General features: G+C 42.9%; 3 protein-coding genes across 4 annotated transcripts in view; 2 read left to right on the top strand and 1 right to left on the bottom strand.

Annotated features, from left to right (window-relative positions):
- The window catches only part of unc5b (unc-5 netrin receptor B), a 41056-nt gene extending 39705 nt beyond the window's left edge, over nt 1-1351 (top strand). For both annotated transcript variants that reach the window (XM_037466311.2, XM_062566670.1), the window contains one exon: nt 86-1351. In XM_037466311.2, the coding sequence (XP_037322208.2) occupies nt 86-251 (166 nt within the window). In that variant the 3' untranslated portion in view covers nt 252-1351. The remainder of the gene's footprint in view (nt 1-85) is intronic.
- A 4517-nt stretch (nt 1352-5868) lies between these two features.
- Nucleotides 5869-12963, top strand: slc29a3 (solute carrier family 29 member 3). Its single transcript, XM_037466452.2, has 7 exons — nt 5869-5992; nt 6878-6994; nt 7081-7493; nt 7807-7889; nt 8108-8334; nt 8480-8642; nt 10025-12963. Exons 3-7 carry the CDS (start codon nt 7173-7175, stop codon nt 10650-10652), a joined length of 1422 nt encoding a protein of 473 aa, XP_037322349.1. The 5' UTR covers nt 5869-5992; nt 6878-6994; nt 7081-7172; the 3' UTR covers nt 10653-12963.
- psap (prosaposin) lies at nt 12469-19474 on the bottom strand. The gene is made up of 14 exons (XM_037464973.2): nt 19285-19474; nt 17053-17186; nt 16842-16916; nt 16609-16734; nt 15780-15977; nt 15551-15694; nt 15395-15451; nt 14445-14606; nt 14263-14355; nt 13961-14144; nt 13621-13784; nt 13462-13542; nt 13182-13289; nt 12469-13044 (listed from the first exon to the last, which is right to left on the bottom strand). The coding sequence occupies exons 1-14, from the start codon at nt 19316-19318 to the stop codon at nt 13009-13011; spliced, it is 1596 nt and encodes a 531-aa protein (XP_037320870.2). The 5' UTR covers nt 19319-19474; the 3' UTR covers nt 12469-13008.
- Nucleotides 19475-20089: the final 615 nt, after the last annotated feature.

Below are 20089 nucleotides of genomic sequence, written 5' to 3'. Positions count from 1 at the left end.
CTTTAATAATATAAAATATCAATAATCAATAAGGGCGATCTTCCTTCATTCCTCTTACAACCTGCCTTGTCTTTCTCTCCTGCAGGTACTTGAACTACTTTGCAACAAAGCCCAGTCCCACAGGTGTTCTACTGGACTTATGGGAAGCGTGTCACCAAGCTGACGCAGACTTGGTCTCTTTGGCGACCGCGCTGGAAGAAATGGGCAAAAGTGAGGTGCTAGTTGTTATGACAACAGATGGGGATTGTTGATTGGTCAAGGAACACGAGAGCAAGCCAGACCTTTTTTTTTTTCCTCCACCAGGATGAAAATAAGAATACCTGCCGATGAATATGCACAAACCATAAGCCCGAACAACATTTTGGTTCCTTCACATGCAATGTATTACCTCTGCCTCATCTTCCTTTTAATTGACCCCTGAGTTGCCACTGTAGCCACATACGGACCGAAGCCCATTCTTATATGAACTGCTAATCTGATACTGACTGAATCCTGCAAAACAATATCACATCTACAAGATACCAAGGCAATTTGAGTGTGCTAAAGCGTAAAGTGGGTGCAAAGTCACGTCCTTTGTGGTGTTGACTGTCTTCTTCAAAGATTGAAAACAATGTTGACTTTGTATATAGATAACAGAAGCTTTGGGGCAAACAAACAAAATTCATGTGTTTACTACTAAAGTACGCAGAATATAACAAACAGACAAACACGGGGCTAGCCATGTTTCAGTTGCAGCATGGTGCATCGTTTCCCACCTTCTCACATGGTGGCAGGGCTTTTGTTTTCTCCATTGTCATTCTGTGTGTGCAGTGAATGACAGGCAGCAGCAACCTGTCGAAAACCTCCTCAGGCTATAGAAACAGTCCAAAACACACACACGCCCACACACTGAAAAAACGGTCACTAACAGGCTCTGAATCAGGCTCGGATTTCTTCTCCATCCCTCAAGGTTTGAGGGCTTGAGCATGTCGCTGTGTGCGTTTTGTGGTAAGAGGGTGAATTCTGAAGTGTATTTAAGAATTTGAAGATAACTAAACCAATGGACTCTTAATATTGTACCCACAAATGCCTCAAAGCCTTGGCATATAATTCTGACTCACAGGGGGGGGGGGGTTTCTCTTTTCTCTGTCGCTCTGCTACACTCATCTGATCTTTTGAGAATGAACTGCAGACGAGCGTTCTGGTCATCCCTTAAAAAGTTTCCTTTGGGGAACGCTCTTATTTAACGTTACTATCCATATTTGTGGATTTTGTATTCCCTTGTCATCGCTGCCACAATCACACAGAACCTGCTCTATCATCTGTGCTCATTTAGGCTGCTGAGCTGATGCGTTTGATTTTTAATTTTTTTTACTCCAGTAGAGCAGGCCAAATGGGAGAGTTATGTGTATAGTGGATTTCTCAGCTGTGGATTACAAAACCATGTGTATTTGTTATTTTGAATATGGTGCATCTATTTGAAATGTAAACCGTAATCTGTAAAACATGATTAGAGACGCTCAAATGTTCCAGGTGAATATACTGTATGCTGTATTTCTTACATTTTGCTTTGCAGTAACTGAAGTCAGTTTCCGTTGTTCACAGATGAATATTATAGAATAGAATAGACCATAAAATTGGCCTCAACACTAATACATTATGTTTCAATCTATTCTCTGTCCCCCACTGTCTGTCTGTCACTCCATCACCCTGTAACTCATTATTTCTCCCCTCTCTCAATCTTATAGCATATTGTTAACCTTTTTCTAAGCCGCCTGCTTTGTGGTCAGGGTCCTCAAGCTTTTTTCATTATGAATATTATTCCGTCAGTTATTGTTAGACGGAAATTTAAATACTTTCACTCATCAAATTTGTTTATACTTACGTTCTCTGTATTTTTTAATCTATTTGTCCCTCAAAGCAACAAAAAGTATTTGTATCACTGAAACCACAAAAACCAAAACAGGCAGTATACCCGCTTCTACAGCAGTGAGTCATGTTACTGTTTGGTGTGACTGAGCTGGAAACATGTGTGTGGGTATATGTGTGCAGGTGGTAGTGCACGTACAAGGTGTGCACACGCTTAAGAGCTGTCATTTCTCTTTGTAAGTGCTATGCAAGTACTAAAGAAAAGTGAAGCATTTTGACTTCTTTTATTCCTGGAAGAGTAATTCTATTTTTTCAGATTAGGGCATTGACAGGGTTTTGATTTTGTATTCTAGAGTGGTTTTACATTTTTGGTTACAGTGGTATGTGCAGGAATTCTTCAACTGGATCAGAAGGATTGGATCACTACCCAAGAAAGATATATTTAAAAAGCCCATTCAGTAGAAGAAAACAAAGTGCGGTACAACGGCTACAAAACAAGTTGTGACGGACACCACGACCTCGTGCCCCGCCGGTCTTTGTTCGTGAAGAATTATCTCAAGGCACCCAGTTCTGAACTTTGGATCTTTGAACAATGGAGGACAATTGCTCTTTCTTCAACTCTTATTACAGAGACTGTTTAGCTGTAGACTACAGTGTTCATTTGTCCAGATTTCTCGTGTATCTGTTGGATCTTTGGCTGTAGCTCTGGATAATTTATGCTGGAGCTGAACTTGATTCTTCCTTGGTTCGATAAGAGACATATTTAGCCTTTGTTCAAAAAAACAGTCATTTTTATGAAAAAAAAACAATGGATTCAGTGACTTTATTTTATCTCTGTAAAGTATCAATTGTAAATAAACGTCTATCCTTCTTACCTGTAACTAAATATAATTTTTATGCAATAAATTATATTTCTTAGTTTAACAATAGTGTGTGTTGTTGTTATTGAATTATTAAAACATGCAAAATTAGCCTTAATTAGAGCAACTTTCATAAGAAAGTGGTTTTATCAATTACATCCCATTTCCACAGTAAATAGAGAGCTCCTCACCCTGTCCCTCTTTCCCTCACACCTCATTGGAAAATTCCCTTTGGGTCCATTTATCTTTCAAAGCTTTTAACTTGCAGGCTGTTCAGCCTTCAATTAACACGGTTTTAGAGGCACTAATAGTGTCCTTTGAGGGTTGATTCTGGGAAGTTGGACAGAGTATTTTAACCCTGTTTTTTGTTTTTCCACGAGTTTATGTGTAGGGATTTATCAAACTGGACTCTTATACTGCGAGCAAATATCCAAATGCATCATCTCTACTGAGAGTGCACTAAAGTATTGTGGTGTAACGGCTGAATTTAGGACTTATTTGCACCTCTTCATTCATTTAATTAAACCTTTTGAACTGCCAACAATGACAGGACAGTAAAGAGCTGGATACAGGTTCCACCCAGCCCCTAACATCTAAACGGGAAGCTATAATATGTGTATTATTTATATATAATATAATAAGTGTATTATTTATTTAGATTGTTCCTTCACAACTAGAAATGTTGTTGCCAGTCCACCTGGTATCATGTTTTGCTGAACATAAATACAAGTCTTTTTTCTTCTTTGGGCTGTAATTGTTTTCACATTACTGCAGAAATATGCTGGATTTCCGCTCCTACAGTGCCCTCATCTGGTAAATGTGACAGACAACGTTCACTTCTCAACAAAAGCTAGGACACACATCTTCATTATAAGATCATTATATTGTTATTGGGGTCCTCGCTACGACTAGCTGTAGAGGAACCTTTTGTATCACAAGGATTTATTATTAATATTATTCTCACAAACCGCGGGCCTTTTTGGGGCATTTATCATATTCAAAAAGTTGTTAAATTTGGCATGGATATCTGGACTGTTAAAAAATTTGATTTAATTTTTGGGTCTCACGTTTGGGTATATATAAAATGTCTCTATAGCGCCCTCTAGAAATTTAAAAAAGACCACACTAGGCCAGTTTCCGCCCCCCGATGTCTGATCAACATGAAAGTTGGCACACAGGTGCTCTTCGACATGCTCTACAAAAAAGTCAATCATGGTTCGCAAATGCTCCTAACTAATTTTCTGCCATTTTGAATATTGTGAAAAACACATTTTTAGCAATTTCTCCTAAACGCTGAGTTGATATAGGATCTGGGATCAAATAACATCCTGACGCAAGTAGTGTTGGCATCAATATTCTTATTTAACTTTTAAAAGGTTATTTTCATAATTTCTTAGAGTTGTAAATGACTGAACTCCTCCCAGGGATTAAACCCGATTCATTTCAAATGCAGGCAGTGTGCTCTTGAGACATTAGGCACTAAAAGTTGCTTTTTGCCGGCGGAAATGTTAAACTATGTGCGTAGGGAGCAATTTACAAAAAACACCTTTTGAATGATTTTGAAAGAAGTTGGGTCATGTATGGTATTTTGAGAGGCTTTTATTTTGGGATGGAACAGCAGAATGTGCTGGTTATCACCAAGTCACACCATCTGTCTGTCCCTCTGTTCCTAGCAGGAAGACCTGACCTTACATCTCCCATCTCCCATGTTTGTCAGATACTCACCTCTCCTGGGAGAGATGGGAGTGTAGGGATGGGGGGGTCAAAAGAGGATCCTGAGAAGGGAGAGGTGAAAGATGTGAGATGATATGCACCACCATAACACAACACGATATGTTTGCCGGACCTGACTTGTCATCGTCCATGCATTTTATTGTGAAAGCACATGATGTTGTGACTGTTCGGGGGGAGAGGAAGGTGCAGCAGGGTGTGAAGGTGAAGTCTACATGGTGATCATTTGGATTTGCTTCATTGTATTATGTGGGTCACTGCCTCTTCCTCCTCCTCATCCTCCTTCTCCACCTCACACTGTCCTTCTGAGCATTCCTCCCCATCCTCCATCTCCTCTCCATCCCTCCTTTTTATTGATCATCCAATAAGCTGGTTTTAAAAACAATTGAAGAAAAAGGAGGTGATTGAAGGAAAAGATGTGAAGAAAAACAGATTCTTAGGCGGTGCAGAAGAGGAAAAGAGAAAAAAAAATAGATCCACAACAGGAAGGGAGAGACAGAGACAAAGGAAGTGAAGAACAAACAAGATGGCTCTAGCCATTGGCTGCCCTAGGCGATACTAAAATCGCCCCCCCCCTCCCTAGGCCCACTTTGAACCATAACCTTTTAAAAGTTAAATCAGAATATTGATACCAACACTACTTGTGTCAGGATGTTATTATTTGATCCCACATCCTATAGTTATTGCTTGTTTACAGCTTGTTTTAACTTTTTCCCTCAACTTATTAACTTTAATTGACTTTGACTCAAACACACATACGCCTTGCATTTGGCCAAAGAAGGAAATGGATGAGATGAGATACATTCCTTAGCCTGTGCTGTACTACTTTCCAGCTGGAATAAAACCCTTGGCGCAGGGAATAAAGCATGATATTTATCAATGAATGAGAAGGCGGGTTCTCAAAAAAAAGTTACTGGACTTGGCTCCATTTCGGCTTCACTGGGGGTTTCGCTGTGGGTTTTTCCCCTCCTTTCTGGGTTTCCCAATTTAAAAAAAACTCCTCCGTGAATCGCCACCTTAATGGGGTGGAGGAGTTTGCTTTTTCCATCAAAAAAAGTCAGTATATTATTTCATATAATCCTATGACATCAACAACAAGATCCTTTTTATGACATACTATCCTATAATTATTTTTGATGGCATACAATGTCATACATTTTTCCTTGCTTGTTATACTATGACTTAAACAAGGACCTGAAAACAGGAAAAGGGTTAGGGGTTAGGTTAGATTCCTTTATATATAATAATAACAGAACTTCTGGTATGTGGGCCTGCTTTAATTTAATTCAAAATATTGCTCTGACCAAGGCTTGAAAAAGTATCACTTTAATTTGAATTGTGTGGTTATTGTAAATATTTTTTATTTTAAGAACATCCGGTTTAACTAGATTTGTAAAGATAGAGCTTTTAGTCTGAAGGATTCGTGCCGGAAACAGTACTCTGGTTGCTGCGGTCATGTGACCAGAAAGGAAGTTTGCTGTGATAATGGATTTTTGTTTTCAGTCTGTTGTAGAAAAACAGAGGAGCAAGAGTGAGGGAAAGCCAATTGTGAGGTATGTGTATCATTCATTTAATAAGCCCAACATTAGCCACGGGTTGAGTTGGTTAGCTGACGCTAACTGTTTGCTAACGTTACGTGGCAGCTTCTTATAGTAACGCTATCTTAACATTTTGTTCGAATACAGTTTGGTTGTTTTCAGCAGTGTCAGCGAGAAACCTAGGGAAGAATGCTGAATAACTTCACAATTATTACTGCTAAACACGTTGGTGGAGCCTGCTGTCTGCAGTCACCTGGAGCGTGTTTTTTGAATTATAGCTACTGAATGTGTGACATCGGTTTTCCTAATCACGTGAATCCTGGTTCCTTCTCAGTGGCTCACGTGATGCTTCTGGGATGCTGCGTTGTGTCATGTCAGCATTCCTTTCACCTCCTCTTAACAGTTTCAGTCACGACTTCATATTTTCACTTTTCTGTTTCGTGAGATCACACTATCAGTTATTGCTGGAGGTTGGTACGATGAGTCAAACAATCACATGCCATGAGCCGAATTGGTCGTGCTGGATGCTGATTTACTTAAATTCATGTGATGAAGCAAATTCCCACAAATAAGTGGATTCCCAGGACAGATTCCTGCTGTAGGAGAGCAGCGGGCTCTCATCCACACACTGCTGCCAAGTAGTACTGATTCTAATGTTGTTGGGGCAGTGGCGGCACACTGAGAATGGGACAATGTGTAGATGTCAAATATCAAGATGGCATTTTAAAATCGTGCGCTTTGCTGTCCCCATTGAGGTAGCAGTTCATCATGCTCTGTGTTGAAAATGGACTGAGTACAGCTGTATGTGCAGAATAATATATTTGGAAAACACCTCTCGCTATGCCCATCGACGAATGGTAATCTTTTAAAATAGTTTAAACGAGATTCTTTGGATCGCAGCACCTCAAGATCTGGACAATTGGACTGGTGTCATCCGGCTGCAACACAGACGGCTGTCCAGACTATGGCTTCAAAATATGACAAATAGGGTGTCTTTTCCTCTCTGGACAAGGAGAGGTAAGCTCAAGTATCATCAAAGCGCACTGGTAACAATGCCATTATTATTTCACATTTTTTTAACCTGTTTTTTTCTTTTTTTACAGCTTTTTTTTTTATACGTTTTATCTACTACCACAATCATCCCTATTCTCTCTCATCTTTACTTTGAGAAATACACTTCATTTTGTCTGTGAAAATGGACGACACAGAGCCTTTGCCCAGTCTCAACTCCTCCTACGCTCCGACTGCCCTGGGCAACCACCGAGTGTCTGAAGAGGAGGACAGCGAGGACCAGGGTCCCTTGGTGTCACTCCTGCCCAAAGATTCCTCAGGGCCTCTGGCCATGCGCTACAGTCCAGATGACTCTTACTCTCTGGTGTATATCATCTTCTTTCTGATGGGCATCGGCTCCCTGCTGCCATGGAACTTCTTCATAACAGCCAAGCACTACTGGCTCTACAAGCTGAGTAACAGCACTTCTCAAGGTGGCGGTGAGGAGCAACGCTCAGACCTCGGCGTGAGTAAGACGGGTCACCAATGCAACCACAACTGCTATTGGTCAGCATGTGTGCACAAACAGTCACGGTGCTGTGACCAATGTGAGCACGGAGTGTCCTATCACATGTGTGAAAGAAATCCATTACAACGCGATTTTACATTTGGAAACGCCAAGAGGAAGATCTGCTTCCTTTGATTCATGAATGGATGTATTTGATAGATTTCTTCCGCTGGTGTGAGATGGATGTTTGGTTTGATTGGAACCTTGTCAAAAGGAAATATGCGGGTTTGTCACATTTAAAATGTTTTGTCTTTTCCCCAAATGCTCACAGGATTACTTTGAAAGCTATCTGGCCATTGCCTCCACGGTGCCTTCTGTGCTATGCCTGATACTCAACTATGTCCTAGTTAACAGGTAAATACACACACAGACAGCACTTCTCCTTTAGTTGGCTTTCATTTCCTATCAAGAGCCTTTTCGGTCATTTTGAACAGCATCTCTGCAGAAGAATACATTAGTGGATCATTTGTTAAACAGACCAGCCACAGATGTTCTTCTCTGTTTGTGTGCAAGTTGATCGTCGGCTCTTCGATGAACTCCTGCTTTCTCCTCGTTCCTCTCTGTGATTCTAGGTTGTCTTCTAACGTGCGCATCCTGACCTCTCTCGGTGTGATCCTGTTGGTGTTTGTGGTGACCACGGTGCTGGTGAAGGTGGACGTGTCACACTGCAGGACACAGTTCTTTTTCGGCACGCTGGCCAGCGTGGCAGTAGTCAGCGGAGCATCTAACCTCTTCTCTGGCAGCGTGTTCGGGATCAGTGGGCATTTCCCCATGCGGATTTCTCAGGCTCTCATATCAGGTAATGCTCTCATTCAGGTCATGTTTTTTTTATATACATTATCATTGCACAAAAGTCTCGCATATGCACTATTTAGCAGCTTCATTAAGGGTGTATTGACCAACTGACTGCACAATACTTTAGTGGAGGTCTTTTCCTGTCTCAGGCCAGGGCATGGGAGGCACTTTGAGTGCAGTGGCATCAATAGTGGACCTGGCAGTGGCGAAAGATGTGACAAATAGCGCTCTAGTCTATTTCCTGACAGCCGACTTCATCATCCTGCTTTGCATCATTGCATATCTGCTTCTGCCAAAGCTGGCATATTCAAGGTCAGTAGGAGCCCAATATGTTGGTGTTATGGTCAGTGTTGTGCCTGAACGCGTTCATTGAACGATAGTTCATGAACTCGTTCATATTTTGGGCGAAAGTGAACTGAACGTACTGTATTAATGCCCGATGAATGTTACTGTGAACTCATTCATTCTGGTGACTAAGAACAGCGCGTTCTTTCATGTTAACATCGTTCAATGGGGTGCCAGATTTCTATAGAAAACACACCGTAAACGCGCCTTAATAAGTAGCGGAAAAAACACCCGATCTGGCAATACCAGCCACCAGTGTCGCACTGCGCATGCGTCATCAAAAAAAAAGAAATGCATGGAGGCGACAGCAAAGAGACGGCGTATAATAATTTAGATGAGTTTTAAGATGTTACTGACAAGGTCGGTGAGGATGGGAGGAATCTGACCTTTCTTTGCAAACATTTGCACGTTAATGATAACTGTCTCGTTTTTATTCCTTATTTTAAAAAAAATTATTAAAAAAGCGCACTCAGTGTTCCGGCTGCTTGCACGCATTGACTGGGTGGGCGGGGCTACCAGGTCTCACATGCAACAGGCAGCCGTCACTCACAGAATCATCACATGTCCTCATGTGCAGGAACTGCTGCTGACCGTCCTCGGCTTGTTGATGAAAAATATGCCAGAAGTGACTAAATACTTTGGGTACGAAGTATTTATTATTTTTTTGGTCTCAAATGCTGTCCCCTCAATGCTAATAAGGATAAGGAATCAAAATTGGATATGAAGACTAAATCTGATGCATAGTTTCAGTGTTAAAACTGATAAAATAATTGCTGTCTGTGGTTCTATATGGGCTGTGGCAATAATTTAGAAAAATAATAGCTTGCAGCAACATATGGAAAAAAAGAACTGAACTGTGAACTTAGTTCAAATATTTTGTTTGAACTATGAACTGAACTAGTTCATTTTAAAATTTGTGAACTGAACTTTGAACTAGTTCATGTAGAAAGTGAACTTTCCCAACACTGGTTATGGTTTCTATAAAGAACCATATACCCCCTATCTGCCCACATTTCATTTTTACAAACAGGTGTATGATTACACCTTCCAGTGTCATGTAAAATGTGCATTAATCTGAATGGGAATGCTATAGCACAGTTAAGTGTGAATAATATCTCCCGTTGTCATTCCTCCGACTACCACCTGATGGCGCCAATGCTAGAAATATTCAAATCCTGCACAAATTCAGGTCATAATAGAGACATAAAAAACAAATCTTTTTTTGTCTTTATTGAATGCTGCACTTTCGTCACGTTGGACGATATTTAAAGTCCTTTTTATTTCTATCTAAATGTGCAGCCAGTGATCTCCTTTCAGCTGTACGAGCCTGTAGCTTCTTCTCTCCTTAGATACTACATGGAGGCAGCAGGGCGCACCAGTGCCGAGCGGATGAGCGATGGAGAAGCAGCGGGGACAGGGAGCGGCGTCTCCATCCCACCACTGCAGCCCATCCTCAGGAAGACGTGGGTGCTCGGCCTGAGCGTCTTCTACGTCTTCTGCGTCTCCATCATGGTGTTCCCTGCAGTGTCCTCGGGAATCCAGTCGGTCAACAAAGACAGCGGCAGCCCCTGGACCACCACGTATTTTGTGCCCCTCACCAGTTTCCTCGTGTACAATGTGGCGGACTTCTGCGGCAGGCAGGCCACGTTCTGGCTGCAGGTCCCCGGTCCCACCAGTCGAGTCCTGCCTGCGCTGGTGCTGTGTCGCTCCGTCATGGTGCCGCTTCTGATGTTCTGCAACTACCAGCCAAGGGACCACCTCCACACGGTGCTTTTCGCCCAGGACGCGTACCCCGTGGTCTTTAACTGCCTGCTGGGCCTCACCAACGGCTACCTAGGCACTCTGCCGATGATCTACGGCCCCAAGGTCGTACCTCGAGAGCTGACAGAGGCCACGGGAGTGGTCATGTCCTTCTTTCTCACTCTAGGACTTGCTGTGGGATCTTCTTTCTCTGTGCTCATTGTGCACTACATCTAACCAGGCTCCTGAGCAACAACCCAGTCATTTACAGTGGTATAGTTGAGCTACACGACAGACAGAAGGTAGAGTCAGCGCATTGATGCAAAGTGCAACAGTGAAGCCAATTGCCTGCCATGGTGAGAAAGGACTCTTTGATAAAGCCTCACATGTGTATTGTTTACACTGCGGCTCATGGTGGAAGTCAGCTATAACTTGGTGGTTACATTTCAAGACCAGGAGGACGATCTTTAGGCAACACCAAAAATCCATAAGGGAAAGATCATTCACCAACCAATATGCAGAAGTTGCTTTGGTTCCACTGCAATAGAATATGCAGACGGTAAAGCATCACTTCGTTGAGGATTACGTGCTGTTTGTAACTTGAATGGACCATATAAACTAAACATTTCCAGTAACAAGTTTTATTTGTTACACTTTTTCATAACATGCTGCAGTTCTTTAGAAGTGATGGTAATTTATCCAACCCAATCCAACCTAATAATGAGTCAAATGAGGTTTGGAGACACTTTTCTCATTGAATGAGTGCCCAAACTTTTAACTGGATATATAAATATTAGGGCTGGGACTTTAGCGCGTTAATTACGATTAATTAATTACAATGTGAATTAAGATTAATGTGTTATTTTTTGTGTAATTAAACATTTTTTACGCATTTTTACACTTATTTTTTGCACCGCGGATTGTTTCTCACTGGATGAGTTTCGGAGGACCGATTATACTGGAGCACCAACTAGCGTTCATGACTTCAGACAACAAACCACAGTGAACATGAACGAAGAAGCTGACGAGACCGTGTCTGTTGGCCCCGTGAATGGGAAATCTTATAATAAACACACGGATGGAAGCGTAGATAAGAGCGCGGTTGTGTGCAAGCTGTTTAACAAGGAATTCACATCGAGCCTCAAGTATCACCTCAACGCTAAACAATTAGCAGCTAGCGTGGACGTACAAGGACCCACACCCAACCCACACTGCACCAGATGACTGGTTTAAGGACCAGGGTAACTAAGTCCACGTCTGAAAAAATAACCAATGTTCTGAATGTACTTGAAAGTATTGGTCTACTTAAAAAAAACATAGTTTACAGAAGGTCTACTAACCTATAGGCTACCTGAATTTCTGAAAGTACTATATTTCTAAATATGCTATTGCTACACTTGTCTGCTGGAATTGGTTGAACAAAAATAAAAATCCATGTGAAAAAAATTACTTCACTGTTCTCAGGTCAAATATTTATGCAATTAAATTGTGATTAATTTTGATTAATTAATTACAAAGCCTCTAATTAGATTAATATTTTTAATCGAGTCCCGGCCCTAATAAATATACACCAACCACTTTATTGCTAGTAAATGGTTGGACCACCTTTTGTCTTCAGAAGCACCTTAATTCTTTGTAGCATATTTTTAACAAGGTGTTGGAAACATTCCTCAGAGACTTTTGTCCATATTGACACGATAGCATCAAGCAATTGCTAGAGATTGGCTGCACATCTATGATGCAAATCTCCCGTTCCACCACCTCCCAAAAGGTGCTGTAGGATTGAGATGTGACTGGAGGTCACATCAACAAGGCATCCTCATCCACACAACTGCCGCTCACTGGATATTCTCTTATTCAGACCAGCCTCTAAACCCCAGAGATGGTTGTGTGAACAGACCAGCCACGTTCAAAGTCGTTTCCTTTCAGATAATGTTGAGGAAGTGTTTCTTTTTAAATGACTGCTGACATGGACTTGCCAAAATGAACTCTCCAATGACCAACGGAAACCGTTGGTTTATGACGAGGTTGATCAGCTAACACACACGAAAAATGGATTTTGATCACTTTAATTGTTAAAATGTACAGATTGACAGCTTGTGGTTTGAGGCAGACAATCAAATTAAAGGTGCTTACTGTACATCAGACAGTGATTTACAAACAGTAGGAAGAGCGCAAACAACGGGAGGTACACTCAGATCAACACTTTTGTTTAGGGGTCACAGTCTTGTCGTTCTTGACACATTGAGCCGAGTGAATTAAAGATGGAGAGAATGGGTTGAAAGACTAATCAGGACAGTAGAACTCTACTTTGGATTAAAAATTATACAGTCTTACACCCAGCAAGCAACATGATTAAGTAAAACCTAAATGCTGGAAAGCCTAACAGTGAAGCTTTGAGACTTTTGCTTAATGAAGCCGAGCAAGCTCCAGACCGCACGCCTCAGAAAAACAAAATAAAATCTTTCCCTTTCCACCATGACATTATTCAAAATATCAGTCAATTTAAACAATTGCAGTCATGAAAAAGGAAAAAAAAAAAAGAGAAGTGGGACAGTCTTTCATGTCCCTTACAGGTCAGTTTGTGCTTCCTCTATACCCACACGTGGCGTTTGCAGTGGGCCACAGCCTAAAAAAGAAAAACGACAAGTGTTGACAAGCCTTGTAGATTAGAAACATAAATGTACACCTTCAAAGAATTGCTAGCAGCAGGCAACTGGCTCGTGAAGGCCTCTCTGCGTGTCAAAGCGCAACTGAAACACTCACGTTGCATCGAGCCGCCGTCTCCGCGTTCTTGCACCAGAATGCGGGTCCCCAGCTGCACTGCTCTGTTCCCAGCAGCCTGCGCACCGCCTCGGGGCAGGCTCCCAGTTTCTGTTACGTACAAAACACAGAGCTGAGATACTAGTCTTGGCTACACGAGAGCCAAGTCTCCCCCAGGTACCGTTTGTCACCAACAACTCGTAACAAAAGGGAAGCACTCCGTTCTCATCAGCACGACGATAAAGCGTTGTCAAGTCATGAAAGAAGGGAGTTCACTCTTTACCATGCACACAAAGTCTGGGTCGAGCATCTGCAGAAGCAGTTGGACAAGCATCGGTTCGTACTGTTCCACCATCTGGTCACACTGTGGACAGACACCAGGGTTCAGGTAACAGGACAATGGGTGAAGCCATGGATCAACCTACTGCTGTATAGAAATCACCTCGGTCTGGAGAGAGTCGGGCAAGAAGCTGCACACTTTCCTCACGGCCTCCTCAATCTGTGCCTCCGTGGCGTTGGCCTCCAGGATGCCATCGATGTAACTGACGGCCATTTTGCAAACCTGGCAGAAGCCGCCGTTTTTGAAGGCATCCTGGTCGAGTGCAGCTGGACAGAAATCCCCGTTATTACCATCATTGGTGGAAGTAAACCCATGTAAATACAACTCCAAGCGTGCAGTCTTTTCATAGAGGGCACACATGCGCTACGAAGATGACACAACAATCCCAGCCGTCCACAATAACATTAGTGTTCATTGTGCTTTTGAATGGCGAGAAACTTACGGACAACAGCACGTCCCTCATCATTGCAGAGTGCCAACACGGTGCAGATTGTCTTTGGGTCAGCCTGCTGCATCAGAAGCTCAATGATGGCCTGGCCGTAGGTGTCAATCAGGTCCTTGCACTGGTTACTCAGGGAGGAGGGCAGATATGCGCACACCTTCTCCACAGCTAGAACCACCTTCTCCTGAGAAAGAGAAAGACAAATGGATCCGCTTGACACTGGAGCCGATTCTTGGCGTGCCGCACCAACAGAAAAGCGGTTTCAGGACCACATCGGATACATCCAGCAGCACAAAGCCCACCTCTGTTGCCTGATCCTCCAGGAGAGACTCCAACTCTTTCATCGCAAACTCACAGATGGCACACTTTGGGGACTCGAGTACTTTCACCATGGGCTGGAACACAAGAGAAGTCTGTCTCATGTGCATGAACAACAGCGAGGAAGTAGGCGGGATCCAGCGGTCAGGCGCCCAGCCCGACTTACCTTAGCGGACTTGACGGGAGCAGACTCAACCTTGGTGGCAGGGAAAAGCTTGGCAATAGGAACAACCTTGGCAACAGTCTTGGCCGCCTGCAGCTTCATCATGGGAACGGTCTTCTTCGTAGCAGTACAGAAGCCAGCGTGGACACAGATGTCCTTGGGATCCTGAGGACAAAGTTATTTTTAATATATGGAAAGGTCTACAGAGAGGGCCACACGGCATGACCGGTTTCTGAATACCACTCCACCACATTACCACGCATGCAATACAAGTTTCACAATAAAGCCACACACCTACTAGCAAAAGAAAGAGTAGCTTTTTTTTTTTTTAAGTCAGCCAGTGTTGAACAGCCTTATACAGCAAAAGTTGTGCTTTCTTTGATGTTCTTTTTAACAGCAATAACTACTTCAATGTTAGTAAATGATAGTGAATCACTGCCTGGAAGATGTGACTTAATATTCACATAATGTAAAATAAGAATCCATTTAGGTGTCGAGACCTTAACCACACAAGCAGCGTTCAGGTTAAATAGAGTAGTCTCACTTTAAATGACATCATTAGCATGCACACATGTCTACAGGGCCAGGTGAGTAGCACTGGGTGAGGCAGCACAAGCAGTAAGAGCTAAAGGCAGAGAGGCCCCAGACGGAGCACTGAGAGACTTACCTGTTCCTGGGGAGCAGCAGACAAACCCCAGAGTAGAAAAAAAAAAGAAAAAAAAAAGAGCAGGAGAACATTAAGGGAGGAGAGAGGTGACAGAAGACAGAGCACAAAAGAAATCAGAAATGAATAGACTGAAAGATTTAAAGATGTGGCTGAATAGAGGCGAGCGGGCCAGGAGACTAAATGTAGACGCCGCAATAGCAAAACGACAGATTACTGGAGTCGTTAGTTTAAATGGTTAAACTTGTAATTAGAATAAACGTAAAATCTGGTGCATTAGGACACTCACCATGGACATGAGCTGCTGGATGACGAGGCTGCCGTACTGGTCCACGTACTGCTTGCACTGCAATGAGGGGAAAACAGTTTGGTTACAGGATCGATTTGTTTTGTTAGACAAAAAGAAACTGATACAAGCAATCTTTCTCTCCTAAAGGGCTCTTACCATTACAGACAGGCCTGATCCAAGCAGGTCACACTGGTTCTCAATATTCTCAATGAGAGAGTTGACAAACGAGGTGTTTGCTTTGGCTTCGGCTTGAGCGTCGGTCAGGAACTTGACGCAGTCCTCGCACACGGCATTGTTCTCCTACAGGGAAAGAAAAGATTTAGGGCCATATTCAGAAACGCTCCATCAACAGCTAGAGACAGCAGAGGGCAGGTAAACCATGTACCTGCTTTGGAGCCTCTTGTTTGGGACTCTGAGGATAGAGGAGGCCGGGCACATTGAGGAGGAAGGGGGACACCTGCTGGGCGAGGTCCATCTGAGGAATTTCATTGGACACAAGCTGCTCCTCTGTGGGAGTCATTGCCAAGGCCACCTGCAGTGACTTACACATCCCCAGGGCTCCACACACTACAGTGGGATCCTCCTGAAAATACACACAATATAGGTATTTTGGAATTGTTACTTCATTGCCAAGCTGTCAATGTAAAGAGCATAAATCTCCAGCGTTAGAATTAGTCAATTCTCAAACAAGTTTTAAAAAGAAAAAAATTAGTTCAACAGAAAATATCTTTGAATGGGATGTTTTGAGCAATACTTCTTTCATAGCTTAGCTAACAAAGAAAATATTCTAATACAAAAACGTATGGCAATCAACCAACCAAAGCTCACATTAGGATCAGCAGAGAAGCATCCCTTTGATTCCCAAACCTGTAGCAAGCGCGTTGAAACCAAATGAGCGACACCCAATGCCCCCAGTCATGAGGTTGCATATTACACAACAACTACTCTGTTCCCATTTAGACGTTGAATCACTTCTCCATCAATAGCGCTTATTCAGCTCCTGCACATCACTAACAGCCACTTCTCTTTTCCCTTTGGACACAGAGATGAACCATTTACGTAGAATCCTAAATGAGGCTGAATGATCAACTGATCTGCAGTGAGCTTTATCTAGCTGATGCATCCACTGTGGTTGAGACTGGACTTTTGTGAACGGTTAGTTTCAACTGTCCCTTTTACAACAAAGGATTTTAGACAAACTGTAGACTGCTCACCAGTTCCCCTTTAATGATTCCCATGAGGATGGGGTAGTAGTTATCCACCATCTCCTTGCACTCTGCAGTCACCCCTTTATCTGGGATCAGCTGGCAGGCCTTCTCCAGGTACCCGAGAACCTCGGCCTGCAATGACAAAGTCCCACATCAGTCTTCAAAAAGCAGGAATGACAAGTCATTTCCTTATCACAACGTTTTTGCAACATCTTCCCCCATTTGGTTTTTAATCTTACCTCGGTGGCATTGTCCTTCAGTATCTGATCCACCACAGTCAACACCTCCTTGCACAAGTCACATGGCACGGATTTCTGAAACAATTAATGGCATGGTTAAACAAGTGCAAAATTTAAAAAATGTGATGAGCCTTGTGCAGAAAGAAACCAGCAAAATGTTTATTAAAAACAATACGCAGTCCTTTTAAATGAAACAAGAGAAGAGGCTCACCATCTGGGGCTTGCTCCACACATTTTGCTGGCAGTGAGTCACAGCGCCGCACAGAGACGCGGCCTTCACATTCTGACACCAGTAGGTGGGGCCTCGGGCACACTCCTCAGTACCCAGCAGGGGGGTCGCTGCCACTGCAAAAGAGACAAGAGGGTCAAAGGTCAGACACCAGACAAAAACAAGTGAGTCATTACTGCTCCGAGGTAAACAAAATGGTTTGCAAATCCTCCATACATAAAATGTGGTTCATTTTGGGAGTTACTGCTTGTTGGGCTGAGTTGAGATATGGGCCATATACTTTTAACCCCAACCCATTAACACAGGTCAAATAGGAATTCAGTCGAGAGCACGTCTTTCAATTCTCAAAACGGTTTGACATTTCTAAAGAAATGCAGAGACGTCCAACCGCACTCGCCCGTCTCCCTAAACGTCCGGTTGACCAAGAAAAATCGGCGGTGCGGCGTGAGGCAAACACCGGGGATTGTGGGAAAAGGCTCTTGAACCTGTTTTATAACTAAGCAGAGAAAAACACACTAAATCCTATTAGCTCAAACTGCCTAGTCACATTATAATTTGCTTCTCCGACACAATTTCCCCACCACCAACCAGCAAATCTTAAACCAAAGGAGAGCTTTCATATGGACACAATAATTGACATATACATCACATGTGGCAAAATGGTCGTTAGGGGTCTAGCAAATTAAAAAGATTTCATTTAAGGCAGCCAGTGCACAAAATAGAAAAATGTTCTCAGTTCTCCATTTCACTGAAGCGGAAAAAGTTGTGTGGGAAAGTACCCAAGAGCACCATGTCCCTTTTACACCGCCACTCTTAAAAGCTACTTGAAAAACCAGTAATACAGAACCTCACAAATGAATGGCATCATAGATAAATAACGATACGATCAATATGGCTTTAATATACTTCATCAGTATGCAAACGTTGCAGGAGACTAGACCTGCTGTAATCGAGGTCAAACAAACCTTCAAACAAGCCAGTTACGCCACAGTGAGACACGTCCCCCCTCCCTCCCTCCCTCTCTCCCTCTCTGCTGGAGTCACATGACCAGTCACACAAAACAAAGTCAAAACGAGAGAGAACCACGCCGCAATAAAAGATTTACTAGGAAACGCACAAGACTTAGGTCTGGTTTACTTCTCGTTTGTGATGAGAAGTGATGATACGAAACAGAAAAGGTGTTATTGATTTGGGGTGGGGGGGGGGGGGGGGGCACAAGAGGAACAAAGCGTATTGAGCTAGATAAGTAAACCTTTGCAGTGTTTGCTGGCCGAGCAAGAATGTGCAAGTGCAAAGACGGCATTAAATGAAAATTATTCTTTAACCAGAAGTCAGATGAGATAGACACAAAACACACAAAAGAACAGATACCACGACTTGAAGGAATCAATGAGGCCAAAAGACTGCAGGAAAAGAACAGCAGGGTTTCTGATATTCGTGGAGCTTTTCACACCCACAGTACCTCAGGGAGGTATCGAGTCAGTGTCATGCAAAGCTTCCCTTTCACCGGCCGACGTTGGTCAAAACAGGAAGTTCCGATAGCCCCGCAAACAGAGCACATGAGGACAAATACGGGGGACTTTCACCCACAACTCCACAAAAAATTGAGCCATAACAAACTAAAAGACAACAGCGGCCGTTACTCTAAAAGCTGAAATGAAAGTGTCTGGTTCAGAGGATCCCATCTGAACTTCCGCATGAAATCAAACCACGGTTTGATAAGAGAACAACTAGATGTATGGGCCGGGTCTCGTTTGTTGAGCCTAGCTTTATAATTACAGACTAACGTTAAATCATTTACTGAAGTAGCGTTAGCTAACTAGCGTCAGAGGAGCGCATTTCATTACGAAGCGGTTCAACGGCGTTACGCCTAAAACCTCAAAAGCAGACAACAACAACAACAACACACAACTCCTTTAACGTTTAGATGTATTTAAAGAGACACCCCGACTCTGGAATACCGTACATAATTAGTATAAACCCCCGTGTGTTGTTGTTGTTAAACGTAGATTTCTCCGGTTAGTGAGTGTTTACAAAAAGCAGACGCTGCTTGAAAGGCTTCCGCCTACCGGGATGAAACGCACTTTGCGTTAGCTAACGATACGTAGTTAGGTAACCGCAACACAAACACTTTGGCCCTTCACGGGGAAACGGTGAGTCGTATCACCGAGCCCGAACGAACTCAGGCTAATTGTCCTCGTGTGTCGTCTTTACCTGCGGACACGAAGAGTAGAGTTAGGAGCAGCATGACTGCGCGGTTTCCTGCCTGGTTTCGCTGTTGTGAATGTGGTGCGCTGCTGGGAGGTGGGTGCTGCAATGCAGACGGCGAGGCCTGTTCTGGCTTTATGACGTCTCACAGTCAGCTGACCACTCCACGGGACACGTGACTCTGACTCCGCCAATGCTTGATGTGATCGGAATACATTATATATTAGGACAAACTAGTAATAGTTCTTATAATATATGTATACACACACACACACACACACACACACACACACACACGCACACACACGCACACACACACACAGCAGATGGGGAAAACAAGTATAATGTGCAGTGTTTATTAATGTCTGGAAGAAACCAGACAGCTTGTGTTTCTACACCAAACATTGGGATGTTTACTACCCGTTGTTCCTGTAGAGGCTGAATATTTGAAAACTCATTTTTAGCAGTATCTAAATAGAACACAACATAATTCAAAGAATTATGCAGATTTCAATCTATTGAATTCAAACCAGTAACATAAATGGCCCCACTCCATGAACGCAGTTAACTAACAAAGAAACAAGCCACAGAAAGTCCCTAAAAAACACTGGCAACCTTGATCTCTTAAAGGTATGAGAGGGTTGTTTAATTGGATCAAATCAAACCTACCCAGACTCAGAAGCAGAACAAAAGAGAAGTAGCAGTTATTTATCACTTAAAGTGTGTTCACATAGATCATGTCAAAAATGCTACTCACAAGAATTCAGCACTGCATCAACCACGCCTACGCAGATTAATAAAAGAACTGAAA

Source organism: Pungitius pungitius, chromosome 13 (genome assembly GCF_949316345.1).
Source record: "Pungitius pungitius chromosome 13, fPunPun2.1, whole genome shotgun sequence".
NCBI classification, from domain to species: Eukaryota; Metazoa; Chordata; class Actinopteri; order Perciformes; family Gasterosteidae; genus Pungitius; species Pungitius pungitius.
Note: the sequence above shows the minus strand (reverse complement) of the source record. Positions and strands in the feature narration are given on the sequence as shown.